Source organism: Carassius gibelio, chromosome B2 (assembly GCF_023724105.1).
Source record: "Carassius gibelio isolate Cgi1373 ecotype wild population from Czech Republic chromosome B2, carGib1.2-hapl.c, whole genome shotgun sequence".
In the NCBI taxonomy this organism is placed as follows: domain Eukaryota; kingdom Metazoa; phylum Chordata; class Actinopteri; order Cypriniformes; family Cyprinidae; genus Carassius; species Carassius gibelio.
This window is the reverse complement of record NC_068397.1, coordinates 2,648,249-2,662,841: the sequence shown is the minus strand read 5'-3', so window position 1 is coordinate 2,662,841 and position 14,593 is coordinate 2,648,249. Positions and strand designations below refer to the sequence as shown.

Below are 14,593 nucleotides of genomic sequence, written 5' to 3'. Positions count from 1 at the left end.
AATCCAAACAAAGGTACTGCACATATTTAGCATGAGCTGTTTTTTTATTTAAATTAGGTTGTATAATTTTTTATTTTTAAAGCAAAACAGAATGGTCTGACTTAAGCTTTGTGAAATTACAGGCCTGCACAAATCACATGTTTAAAGTAAAAAAAAACTGGGTCCAATTTATGTCCGGTTAAATGGTGTATCTCTCATTTTTATTATGATACCATTGTATACCATTGTATACAATCCAACGCTATCTCACGACCAATTCGTATGAGTTGGCTTATTCGTACGAATTTGTACGACCTCACTCGTACGATTTTATACGACCCCAGTGACGGTTAGGTTTAGGGGCGGGGTTAGGTTTAAGTCTTTCATACAAATTAATACGAATTATGCAACTCGTAAAATACGTACGATTTGGCAACAATCGTATGTATTTGTACGAGTGTGGTCGTACGAATTAGTACGAATAAGCCACCTTGTGAAAAATGTACGAATTGCCGTGAGATCGGGTTGAGACAATCTCATATCCAGACTGACGTCCATGTCATCACAGGTGCCAGCATCGCCTGCTACCACACTGGATCCTGGAAGGAGGGGACGTCAGCACCGTCCCGAACTCTTCACTCATTTTAGCCCACCGGCTGTGCCCTCGGGTAACACACAGCAACTGCCTTACAGTTTATCTTTTATTCAAAGTTCAGATTTTTGCATAATTATTTTAATGAATGCCATTAATAAAACTTATTCTCAAGATTTTTTTGCCATTTCTCAGGCTATATGACCATGGGTGCATTCCAGGCTGCCCACTGGACCCAACAGTCATTTGGTACACAAGCCGCTCCAATGGCCTTTGGGGTTCAGGGACCATTGCAGGTGGCCCAGATGCTCCCTGGAGGCCAGCCTGTGATTTGGGGTCAGGCTAATCTCTTCCACTCTCCAGCCACGGGCCAGCAGCAATGGGCGTTTTTACCATCCCAGACAGTTGGAATGGGGGCGCATCCGATTCCAGCCGCAGTGCTTCAAGGTCTGGTTCCCATAGCTGCCATGCGCCCGCACTCCTGTGAACCTCCCGAGACTTCATCAAACATAATGAGTCCTCAGCACTGTGTAGAACCTACCCTAAAGGAAAGTGGATATGAGGACGCCCTAAACAAGGACCCCCAGGAGGAAACCATAGCTGTTCAGATTTGCACAAGCAAACATGATCCTGCACAGTCCTCTGGGAAACTGGAAATGGACTGTTGTGGTGAGCTTGATCTTTCACAGTTGAGATTGACTTCAGAGTCGTCAACATTACCATCCCCAACTGATTCTTGTGAGTTTAAAACACTACAACCAAAGATTGATGTTTAACATATGACATGCATCATTGCCATCCATTTGATTCCATTTCCGCAGGTGCTGCTACTGGTCCTGAGCAGGACACCATGTCTCCAGCAGCTTCCCCCTCAATAGAGCCATTGCTCGTGACTGCAAATGATAGCTTAGTCAATGCACCAGAAGCTTCGGTAATGGTTGTGTCATAGCTGTATGAATGTGATTTGTCTAAAGTCTAAAGTGCTAAAGTCTGTTTCAGTTTTTCACCAATAGTCACATTCTCTATGTCTTATAGGAGGCATGTGCTCAAACTCCCAGCACTGATGAGATGCCACCAGATGCTCAGATAAACCTTCCAGACTCTTCACAGCTGGTTGTCGAAAGAGAGATGTCTTCTGGGTTGGTTTGCTCTCTTTCTGACTTTCTTCTTCAAGGTTCTATATCAGAGGATTCCAATTCTGCTCGTGGAGGGCCACTGTCTTGCAGAGTTTAGCTCCAGTCCTAATTAAACACACTTCCAAGTACACTAAGTCCAAGTACACTAAGTCTGGTTGGAGCTAAACTCTGCAGGACACATTGGCCCCCAGGAGCAAGACTGGAACCTGTTCTACATCACACCATATGTTGTATGTCACATGCTAAGACTTCGACTGAAGCAGTAGCACAATGAGTGTAGGCTGGAGATTCCCAACTCCTCCCTTCCTTTCTCTGTTCTTGTTGCTAAAGATCATTCATCAGTGAAGCCTGGAATAATCCCAAAGCTGCACCTTAGTTCAGATCTGGTTGCAGGCATTTTGCCAAAATACAGTATTCTTCAGAAAGAAGCATCAGTAGTATGGTAGTGGTTATGTCGTTAACTTTCTTCATTTTAAGTGGCTCATGTTGTTATGAAAATACTCAATTTGATTGGAATGCTTGGGTAAGATCAAGTAACATAACTTTGTCTGTGCCATCTTCATTTACTTGCTAATTTTCATCACTTTCACAGTCACATCACGCAATAATTATTTTCCAGCTGTCAGAAGGTCCGTCCTCTAAAGCCTCTCTGAAGATGTTGAGCAGCCCTCATGGTCAGTGTCCATAGAGTAGCTCAGATGGGGTAAACACACTTCTTTCCCCCACCTTAACTGACTGGAAATGCCATCTTGAGGTGTGGTTGATCTGTGGCAGGGATCATAAAGGGGTCATCGGATGCCCATTTTCCACAGTTTGATATAATACTTTAGGGTCTTAATGAAAAGTCTATAACATATTCTGGTTAAAATTTCTAAATAGTGTAAAACAACACCCTTTATACCCTCAAAAACAGCTCTTTTTACAGCAAGTCATTTTGTTGCATGTTCCTTTAAATGCAAATGATCTCTGCTGACCCCGCCTCTCACCTCCGAGCCGCTCTCTGAAACAAGTTAACTTGAACTGCATTCATCCTGAAACTTGCTAACTAGCATATTGTTAGGAAAGGCGATTTGCAAAGATTAATAAAAAAACAACAACAACCTTATACTCAATTCTGGAGGTAAAGCAGGATAACAAATTATTCGCACAACTATGTAGATCGGGGCGGATTCCCTTCAAAAACAAATGTAATCCACTACGTCTTCAGCGGCTCCGATGTCGTGAGTAAATGATGACTGCTATCTTCATTATTACATTCAAAAACAAAACACATCAATCACCTAGGAGCCCTTCTCCGGTGTCGAAACAATGGCGGACTAATGACAGCTCACTCAGCAATGATAAAACCAAAGAATGACGGCACTAATAATCAACAATTGTGGGAGGGGCCTGTGCAGAACCACATAATTCTGCCAAGAATCTGAGTTCGGCTTGATTAAAAACAAAAAAGCACTGGATTGATTTTTATCATTGTAGGGTGGTTGTATACACACACTGCCAACACACATGTAAAAGTGAATTTTGCATCTGATGACCCATTTAGGCCAGGAGGTTCTGCACAGGATGGGCTGCTTGACCTTCAGGTATCTGTCACAGAAGGAGTAACTTGTCTCTGGCGTCTCTTCAGACATGTTCATGCATGTCTCCGGTTCTTGATGAGTGGCCATGAGGAGCAGTGAACACTGTGTCTGGAGCACAGCCCTCCTGGCCCTTTGGAGCAGGCAGCAGTGCTCTTCTTGCTCTATCCTAAAGTCTATAAGGGCCTGTGGTGTCTGGTGGAGAACAGATTTAGTATCCATTAATAACCACAATACAGCTTTGGGTTTGGCCTGTTCTCATCCTTGTTTCCTTCTTGCTATCTGTATCCAAAAGAGTGGGTGAATTATGTTCTTGAGTGAGGACAAGCTAATATTTGATCTAATATTTTATCTCCCTTTGGCCAAATCTGGCCTTTCTACATAAGGTGCTTAATCTACACGCCTACACTGAGCCTTTGTGACTCAACTGTTTCTGTGTTTTGATGAGAAAAATGCTAGTTGACCAGCTTCGAAACAGCATGTGTCATAGACCTGAGCTCATATTACTTTGGTTATGCATAAATAAACTAACTTTAAAAAAAAAAAAAAAGTTCTCATTGCTCAGAAATTTATTGAAGCTGCCAAAAAAAAGGCTTATGACAGACATAACACTTTTGTCTCTAATGTACATGAAATTCAGTATTTCTCAACATTATTTCTGAGCTGTATTTATGATTTCATCCATAGGAAGAATGAGGCTCCACATACAGAAGAGCACTAAGAGGATCCCGAAATCACAGTGATACAGATGTGTGAGCTCGGTGGGACAATTCACAAACTCTAATAACTGATACAAAATAAAATCTATTTTTAATAAAATGAGGTGCACCTTTAGTTTGTGATGGACTTGAAAACTGGCTGTCTACCTGTAACCTAAACGACTTTTGTTTTGTAAAATAATAATAGACTGTCACAGTATGAGAAATTGGAACAGTTAAATCAAAGTTTAACTGTAATGGACATTTGATGGACTTGGCGATTGATTTCTGTTGTCATTTCTAATGGAGAAGATCACCTGTGTAGTTGCAATCTACATATGGAGAAGCCAAAAACATTGGTTAAAATCATTGCTTTTTTTTTTTTTTTTTTAAATAATTGTATTGAATGTTAATATTGTGACGAAGAAAATGACCATCTGCATTAATGACCATCTTTTTGGAAAACTGATGTTGACAGACATTCTCTTTTAGATTTTTTACTATGACATGATTATTCAAAAATGATCATTTTTAAATCATTGTCAAATAACGTGTGTTGTATGATGCTGTCAGTGTATGTTTCTGAATGACAACATGTATTTGTTTGTTTCAAATCTCTGCTCTGGAGCTTTTGTTATAATATTTGCTTTACAGTGTCGCAAGCTCAGTGCAGATCATAAGCAATACTGTAAACTGTATACATATATGATTTCAGGCTTAACTGGTGATATTTTTGCCTCTCTGTGAATATATCAGAATGGAAAGTCAATACCAAGAGATACAACAGTCACTGAATCAAGAAGTATTGTAGGTGAAGCAGTTACTGTCGGGATATCTTTGTTCATTTTCTTACAAAAATATGATTTTTTTTTTTTGTATTGTAGAGCTTTTCTCATATGATTATAATCTAAAAAAAAGACAAAGTGCCATTTTTATTATTTCCTGTTCTGTACTAATCAGACACTGTACTAAAGCATTTTACTTTGCCTTATTTAAAAAAATGAGAAATCCAGAAGACTAACAGCAAATCAACTGAAATAAAGCAAGTAATTTCACATTTGTGTCATTGGCTAGATGTACCTATGTTTACAGTATTGATGTCATTATTCATTAAGAATAAGGAGTTATTAGCATCTTATTTAACAACAGATTTAGCTAAATATGCTATAGGATTCACCATACAGAATAACCTGTCATCATTATGAATGGTCTCCATTAAAGATGTTTCTCTCTTCCAACATAGAGCACTTTTCCTGTTGCAAAGGTTAATTGTTATGGCAACAAAATATGTTCATGTTCAGTCATACATAAGTAGAGAGGTGACACTCATTCTGCAAATAATTAATACATTTCATTTTCTGAGAAAAATACATTTTTGTGAGAATTTTTTTACAGAAATGCAAAAATGATTACAGCCCATGTATTTGAATGTCCAGTACTTTTTTGTTAGATGCAATTTTGATGTTTTTATATGCAAACTGATTTCTATTTTATCTCTATGTAGCTAAACCATGTAACTTTTGGCCCTCTTGTGGTTGAAGCATAAAACTGCTAGATATTTGCTGTGGAATTATTTCTGATTAACAGGGTCCCTGCGCCTGGGATTTCACTTAACTTGACAAAATGCATTCATTTAGAAACATCCTGCAATATTATAACACATATACTGGACCACTGCTAAATACCACATATTGAAGAGTCTGAGATTTTATTAGATCAAACTCTTGTAAATAAGTATTAAATAAATGATCATACTTTCATTTAAAACACCCATGTGTTTTTAAAAATGTATTTAAACTAAAAAAAAGAAGAGATATTAATTGATGCATAGACTCTAAAAAAAGTGCATGAACAGCTTCAGAGAAAAAAACAACTTTGCATTGAGAAAAGCATTTAAATCATTGTAAAAAAAATAAAAAAATAAATAGAAATGTTAACAACAAAGCCATTACTCAAGTCAGTAAATAAGATTATTAATGTTCAACTGAAAGTCCAATGGTTAGATTGAATGCAACTCAAAACAAACATTTCCATTGATTTTTTGTGTTCGCTTTCATGTGACTCACTTGGGAGAAATACAGACTCCAAATAACACATCCTGGAATAACCTGAAGTTTCTCTGACATTATAATGTACAGTTTCCTACAAGCAAAATCAGCCTGCAGCAAAGCAATACTTTGTCTGTTCATTATAGGGTAAGTTGGAATATTTTACTTTATGAGAATGAATGCACAGTGTTTTATTGTTTTTTCATTTTTTATGTTCTGTTTTGATTGCTTAAATTTGACTGTATTTGGTTAAAGACGTTAGAGGTTAAAACCCTGTTTTTTGCTCTAACATTATGGTGTATGGATTGTAGAATGATGTGGGGGGGAAAGTAAATTAAAGTAGTTTAACATAAGGCAGCAACTGAAAAAAAGTGAATGTATTGTTCCTCAATGTTTTTATCTGTGGCCTTTTTAAAGCCATAAATAAAAAATAAAAAAGTGGTAAAACATTTTTAAGGAATATTACACAAACATCCTTTTCATTCAAAATATTTTACACAACGGTAGGTTTTTTAAAATATGTAGCAATAAATATATTGTAGACAATGTCTGGAATAGTAGATCAAACACTTTGGTTGTTTGGAACATGTTTACTGTTAATGTAATAAAAACCAAATAATGTAATATATAATATATTGTTAATATAATAAAAGCAACAATACAATAATAATACTACTGATAATAATAATTATCTATGAAAAGTGAAGTTAGTTTTCATAAAAGCTTACAGTAGATGCATCAGATTCCACTGGGTTTGGTTTTTTTGTTTTAATGCAATTCAATTCAGACATTTTCAGGTGTGACGTGCTCTAACTCTTCTAAAGTATCCAGACCCCTTCTGTGCAATGTAAACTCTCTAAGTCCCTGAATCTGAATTCTGCAAAGTGTTATAGATTATCTTATATACTGCGTTCTCAAACAGCATAAATCTGCTTCCAACAGTGCTGTAGCGCTCTGTCGTTCAGAAGAACAACCGCCTAAAGACCCAGTGGACTGTTCACAGTCTGAATGGTCCCCATGGACTCGCTGTGACCCCTGCCTTAAGAAGAGGGTGAGAATGGGCTGTTATTATCTGGTTGTCTGTCTGCTCATTTACACGTTAATTAGAATTTTGATAACATGTTTCTTTTCATCATCTGAAAGCTGAATAAATAAGCTTTCCATTGATGTATGGTTTGTTAGGATTTGGACTAGATACAACTATTTGAAAATCTGGAATCTGAGAGTGCAAAAAAAAAAAATTCGCCTTTAAAATTGTCCTAATGAAGTTCTTAGCAATGCATATTACTGATAAAAAATTACAGTAGAGAATTTACTAAATATCTTCATTGAACATGATCTTTAGTTAATGTCCTAATGACTTTGGGCATAAAAGGAAAAACAGTTATTTTGACTGATACAATGTATTTTTGGCTATTGCTACAAATAAACTGCTGTTGTGCTCCAGGGTCACATTTTATCTTTACAGTACAGTACATGCATTCAAGTTGTCTTCATAAACATGTTTTTCTAAATGTGAGAGTTAAGCCTCACACACTTGTTGTGTGATCTCTTCAGTATCGCTACGCCACGCTGGTCCAGCCGTCTGAGTTTGGAGGAGATCCGTGTCATGATCAGGGCCGAGAGGAGGAACCCTGCACCGCTGCATCGAGATACTCCTGCCAGAGACACACTCCTCCATGCCAGGGCTTTCGCTGCACCGTCACAGGTCTTCCTCACATCACCATTAGTCCCTGAGCATCTCCAACAAAAATAATTACATTTCTAAATCCCATACAGTAACTGTGCATTTTTGGTCCAAAAACTAAAAATCCATCGAAATGACTTGATTCAGTCTTTTGGAATCATTTAATTAGAAATTCAGCCAAAGCAGTCAAAGTATTACTGGAACCGAGGCGATGTAAAGACAGGACTGTGTGTGGTGTAACAGGTCGCTGTGTGCTGGAGGCTCTGCGCTGTAACGCTGATGATGACTGCGGGGATGGCTCTGATGAACTGGGCTGTAAAAAGGTGTACAAAGCCTGTAATCAGCCAACCCAGGAGTATTATGGGATCGAGAATCTTGCCAAAGGGTGCGTGTTTTAAAAAAAACTCCTGTACTGACATACTAACATACAGAAGCAGGGTCCTCCTGGTAATAGCATGTTTGTTGCTTATGGTTTTACCCTTAGTGCTTATAGTGGCTTTGTAAGCAGCACTGACCATCATAGATTTGGTTTTTAAAAAAGTTTTTAAGTACAATATAAACGTCTCAGGTTATGAATGTTACCAGAGACAATGCGTCCTCTAGGGGTCGCTATGGGGAACACCTCGTCGTGACCCGTGTCTGAAGCATACATTGAAAAAACACCAACGATTTGAGTCCGAAGCATGGCAGTGTCTCGTACCCTACTCAGGGAACCATGGTTACCGTAATTCCTTGAATAAAAACCGGTAGTCAAATAAACGCCGGGCCTCTTATAGTGGCCGGGGGCGTGGTCAACACGGACAAATAAAGACCGGGGGGAAATTTGTGCAGCAGAGCCAGATAATGAACGTACATGCCCACTGCCGGAGCATTTCTCGTTCTCGAGTCAAGAACTGGTTGCATGGGTTTTCGGATCACAGTACACTGAACTGAGAACCATTTCTGTCAGACGCGTCCGACTCGAGAACCGAGGAGCTGATGATACTGCACATGTGTGATTCAGCATGAAGCAGACCGACACACAGAGCGTCTGAACCAAACTGGTTCTTTTGGTGATTGATTCTGAGCTAATTCTGTGCTAATGTTATGATCTCTGTCCACTGGATCTCTTTTAATTTACTTACTTTTAATTTATTTATCAAACAGATGGAATTAGAAATAAAGGCCTGCTTCAAATAAAAGCCTGTTACCTTCTGCAGTTCAGGTAAATAAAGGCCCCGGCTTTTATTTGAGGAATTACGGTACATTCGTAACCTGAGACGTTCCCTTTCAAAGGAAACTTCCAACTACGTCCTCTAGGGGTCGCTATGGGTTTGCTTCAAACCGCGGACATGAAAAACAATCGCAGACTTGGCAGCACTGGTTCAAGAGGAGCGGCAGTTACTACACAGAGACGTAGTCTACCGACAACTAACACAAAATCGTTTTCAAAATCGACAAAGAATCGCCTGCGATTTTAACATCGATTTTGTGTAGATTGTCAGTGAATTACGGCTCGGTGTAGTAAATGCCAACCAGTGTTGCCAAGTCTGTGGTTGTTTTTCATGTCCACGGGTCGAAGCGACCCCAATACAAAAAACTTGATATTTAGCCCCTAAAATGTGAATTTTACCAAGGTAACCCTGCCAAAAACCGTATATTTTAACCCCGGGAAGCAATTTTTATCGGGGAACCTCCTGGAAGCGGGATTGGGCTAGTTTTGGCCTAGTTTTGAGAAGCAACTGAGAAAGATCTCTCTCAGAGGCTGGTGATGTCAACTCGTTGCTGTTTTTTTCAATGTATGCTTCAGACATGGGTCACGACGAGGTGTTCCCCATAGCGACCCTTAGAGGACGCAGTTCTAAGTTCCCTTGAAAGGGAATCATGTTTTATCACTTGTCATGCTTTAGAGAATTACACTTATTTTGATATGTTGACTAAAGCATTGATTATAATCGTTTGATATTGCATCTGAAATTAACATTTTAAGTGGATCAGCCACTTAAACTCTGTGATCAGCCAACCCAGGAGTATTATGGAATCGAGAATCGAGAAGGGTGCGTGTTTTAAAAAAAACTCCTGTACTAGCATACTAACATACAGAAGCAGGGTCCTCCTAGTAATAGCATGTTCGTTGTTTATGGTTTTACCCTTAGTGCTTATAGTGGCTTTGTAAGCAGCACTGACCATCATAGATTTGGTTTTTAAAAAAGTTTTGAAGTACAATATAAACATCTCAGGTTATGAATTTTACCATCGTTCCCTACTCAGGGAACAATGCGTCCTCTAGGGGTCGCTATGGGGAACACCTCGTCGTGACCCGTGTCTGAAGCATACATTGAAAAAACACCAACGATTTGGCCGGCGACCTCCTCTGACGTCACTAACGGCACGATTGTAAAAAAAACAGGCACCGGGAGAACACGTCATTCACTTCTTCGTCTGAAGCTTGCGTCCGAAGCATGGCAGTGTCTCGTACCCTACTCAGGGAACCATGGTTAACGTAATTCCTCAAATAAAAACCGGTAGTCAAATAAACGCCGGGCCTCTTATAGTGGCCGGGGGCGTGGTCAACACGGACAAATAAAGACCGGGGGGAAATTTGTGCAGCAGAGCCAGATAATGAACGTACATGCCCACTGCCGGAGCATTTCTCGTTCTCGAGTCAAGAACTGGTTGCATGGGTTTTCGGATCACAGTACACTGAACTGAGAACCATTTCTGTCAGACGCGTCCGACTCTAGAACCGAGGAGCTGATGATACTGCACATGTGTGATTCAGCATGAAGCAGACCGACACACAGAGCGTCTGAACCAAACTGGCTCTTTTGGTGATTGATTCTGAGCTAATTCTGTGCTAATGTTATGATCTCTGTCCACTGGATCTCTTTTAATTTACTTACTTTTAATTTATTTATCAAACTAAATTAGAAATAAAGGCCTGCCTCTAATAAAAGCCTGCTTCAAATAAAAGCCTGTTACCTTCTGCAGTTCAGGTAAATAAAGGCCCCGGCTTTTATTTGAGGAATTACGGTACATTCGTAACCTGAGACGTTCCCTTTCAAAGGAAACTTCGAACTACGTCCTCTAGGGGTCGCTGTGGGTTTGCTTCAAACCGCGGACATGAAAAACAACCGCAGACTTGGCAACACTGGTTCAGGAGGAGCGACAGTTACTACACAGAGACGTAGTCTACCGACAACTAACACAAATTCGTTTTCAAAATCGACAAAGAATCGCCTGCGATTTTAACATCGATTTTGTGTAGCTTGTCAGTGAATTACGGCTCGGTGTAGTAAATGCCAACCAGTGTTGCCAAGTCTGTGGTTGTTTTTCATGTCCACGGGTCGAAGCGACCCCAATACAAAAAACTTGATATTTAGCCCCTAAAATGTGAATTTTACCAAGGCAACCCTGCCAAAAACCGTATATTTTAACCCCGGGAAGCAATTTTTATCGGGGAACCGCCTGGAAGGGGGATTGGGCTAGTTTTGGCCTAGTTTTGAGAAGCAACTGAGAAAGATCTCTCTCAGAGGTTGGTGATGTCAACTCGTTTCTGTTTTTTTCAATGTATGCTTCAGACACGGGTCACGACGAGGTGTTCCCCATAGCGACCCTTACAGGACGCAGTTCTAAGTTCCCTTGAAAGGGAATCATGTTTTATCACTTGTCATGCTTTAGAGAATTACACTTATTTTGATATGTTGCCTAAAGCATTGATTATAATCGTTTGATATTGCATCTGAAATTTACATTTTAAGTGGATAAAATTTCAGCTTTACAAATGTGTAATGACAATTATATTTACATAGCATGCAAGTTTTTGGTATAAATTACTTTAAAGTAAATTTTAGTTTAATATCAGTGCTTATCAATACATTCAGCATTTGAATCAAATCAAACACAATAGAAGTGATTTAAGTTCCTATCAACAGTTTACTGACATCTGATTTAGATTTTCACAAAATTATATGTTACTTAGTAGTAGATATCCAAATTAAATAGAAGCCATCATGCACAGCAGCTATTGAGAATGCATGATATTTTCTGCAGCATAATAAAACATGTGTCCTATCGTTTGCTCTTTATGCTACTTCATGCTTTTCCAAAACTGTCAGTTTTCAATGTCATGCTTATCACTTCTCACGTTGCATTTCATGGTAACATAATGATATTTTTGTTGTTCCTGTACTTGAGCCAAATGCAAAAACTGATTATGTGCTACGGAGCAGGTATTTGGAGATAATCTGTTCTTCATTCCCAGATTCAACATTTTGAATGGTAAACTGGAAGCAGTGGTGCTCGATAACCGATACTACGCTGGCGGCTGCTTGCCTCATTTCATCCAAGATGTTCGCTACAGGAAGCCGTATAATATACAACAGTACACAATAGAGGTATGTTGCATGCTTAAAAAGCTGCGGTGGAAGCACTACGTTTCTGTGTTTCGAAGCGCATATTAAACTGGCCAAGTCAAGTGACTTCAGCAAATGAGGCGTCGATCTGAGGTTAGTTTTATATAGATTCAATTTCAATGGCAAACACGTGTGTGTAATGAAAAATGTGAACTGTGAACCATGAACTGTGACTTAAAATGTAACAATGTAGGTTAGGTCATCTTTTGGTTTATTGAATTAACAAAACATCTTTGAGTAACTTGCATTTTTGCACCTGAGATGATCTTTTATACTGCATCTTGCATACTTCTCTGATGCTAGTGTTACCAATGACTCTAGTAACAACTAAAGGCTGATTCAGGACTTAGTTAATCTGGAATAATTAACTTTGTTGTTCCCAGACAAAAGGCTCTTATGATTTCACACTGGAGGCATATGAATCTTACAGTGAATACTCCAAGAGTGAAACAAAGGCAACTTTGTCCAAGACCAGCGTCTCATTTGGAATTGCTATTCCTAATACTTTTGAGTTCAGTTTTAAATATAATGACCAAAAGTACAAGAAGACAGTGACGAAGATGCGCAACTTTTCTGGGACGGTGAGTAGATTTTCTGTGACTGTAAGTGAATTTTTTTTTTACATAATGCATTAATTTATTGAGATTTAAAGACTAGATATTAGAACATTTTCTGGCTTTGTGCAGAGATGTTAGGTGGCTTCTTAACTCTCAGGTATCATTCAGTAATTTTTTTACTGAAAAAGTTTTTTTTTTTTTTTTTAAATCTCATTAGAACTAACAATTGAAAAACAATTGACAGGAATCAAAAAGGTTAAATTGTCCTGAAACAAAAATGTTTAAATTGCACCAAAACAAAATATTGCTGATTTTTTTTAGATATAACCCTCAAATTTGCAACTCAACTTGTTTATAGCTTTGATTTTCAGACAGTTTTAGAGTAAAACGTTTAGGGAAAACACACACACAATTCAATATATGCTATGGGATGTTTCTTCTTCTACTTTTTGATCCTGAGATTCAGTACGCTTTTTGAAGATGTGTAATATTGCATCCTACCGGAAAACAGTGAACACATGAAAAGTAAAAAAATTCAGGACATTATTAATATTTTATTATTATTATTTTTATTTATTTTTTTTGCATTTTTGCATTTTTGAAAAGTTAGTGATATTAATAAAAAAAGATTCCCATGGTCAAGTCAGTGTTAAATTCCTGACCAGACTGTGAAGCCAATCATGATTTTATTCTGTTGCCCTCAGAAAAAGAAATTTCTCCGAGCTCACTCTGAACTTGAGGTAGCGCGCTATTCTTTAAAAACATCAGACCTGATGTTACACCCTGAATTCATGTCCCGCTTGCAAGCCCTGCCACTGGAATACACATACGGAGAATATCGGCAGCTCTACAGTGACTACGGAACACATTTCATCAGAGAGGCGACTCTCGGTGGAGATTTCGAATATACTATTGTCCTCAATGATGAGACATTAGAGAAATCTGGTAGGTAAAAGCATGAGACAACCATGTTATTCCAAAGACTGAGCCTATACTGAATGTATTGTCTTTCATTATAGACTACAAGCTTGAAGATATCAAGAACTGTGTACAAGTTGGGCTTAAAGTTGGAGGCGCAATTCAGGGGGTGTATTTGGGGGTAGGATTTTCAGTTGGTGGCTGTAAAGGCCTACTGGACGAGCTTGGAGGTAAGCAAAAGCCACAATTCACAGGCTCAGATTGAAGAACTTATAAGGTGAAGTGTGCAACTGTTTGATGTTTAAATACTTTCTCCAACCCATGTGTTTTAGGAAACATGTTTGGAAACAACCATTAATTCTATTACCTGCTTGTGCATCTTCTTAAATGTTGCTAATGTTTTTTTTAACTCAGCATATGCTCTCGCAGACTTCATACATTAAGGTGTTCCATTAAACTTTTGCAGACCGAGTGATAATGAAAGATATTATTATTATTGTAATATCACGCACTTTGAACTGTAGAGCCAGAGATGAGGTAATCTGACAGGGATGCATTCAATCCTTCACCAACGGCGTCTCTCATCAGGATGCTGGTTAGCCTCTGTATTTAGAGGAGGCGTGGCTTTGGAGAGTGATTTGCAGGGAGGGTGGGATCTTATGCTTTCAAAGCTATAGCTTACCTTTAAAAATACTGTTTTGTCCGGCTATTCAGATTCCAGTAAAACGGGGGAAATGGTGGAAGATGTGTTTATTGTGGTCAGAGGTGGTGACAGTGAAACAGTCTCCCGTCTTGCTGCAAAACAGCTGCCAACTCCAGACATCATGCAGCTGTGGGGCGATGCTGTGTTCTACAATCCAGATTTTATTAGCAAAAAGGTAAAGATTTTCACCTAGTATGTATTTTCGTACTTTGTGTTTGTTCAATATATTTTTATCACTCCATTTAAAAAATGTTGGGCTTAAAAAAGTGCCACAACACATAGGCCTAAAGGACAAGATTTAATA

At 38.7% G+C, this 14,593-nt stretch overlaps 1 protein-coding gene across 4 annotated transcripts in view; it reads left to right on the top strand.

Moving 5' to 3' along the window:
• The window catches only part of LOC127951532 (complement component C8 beta chain), a 42,851-nt gene that overhangs the window by 25,835 nt on the left and 2,423 nt on the right, over positions 1 to 14,593 (top strand). For 2 of the 4 annotated variants that reach the window (XM_052549431.1, XM_052549430.1), the window contains 5 exons: positions 548 to 647; positions 767 to 1,309; positions 1,393 to 1,502; positions 1,607 to 1,710; positions 3,972 to 5,350. In XM_052549431.1, coding sequence (XP_052405391.1) covers positions 548 to 647; positions 767 to 1,309; positions 1,393 to 1,502; positions 1,607 to 1,710; positions 3,972 to 4,005 — 891 coding nt within the window. In that variant the 3' untranslated portion in view covers positions 4,006 to 5,350. Of the gene's footprint in view, positions 1 to 547; positions 648 to 766; positions 1,310 to 1,392; positions 1,503 to 1,606; positions 1,711 to 3,971; positions 5,351 to 6,012; positions 6,178 to 6,972; positions 7,082 to 7,587; positions 7,739 to 7,960; positions 8,103 to 11,960; positions 12,094 to 12,494; positions 12,693 to 13,372; positions 13,614 to 13,687; positions 13,817 to 14,300; positions 14,465 to 14,593 lie in introns of those variants that run through there. The other 2 variants (XM_052549432.1, XM_052549429.1) reach the window with 2 other exon arrangements.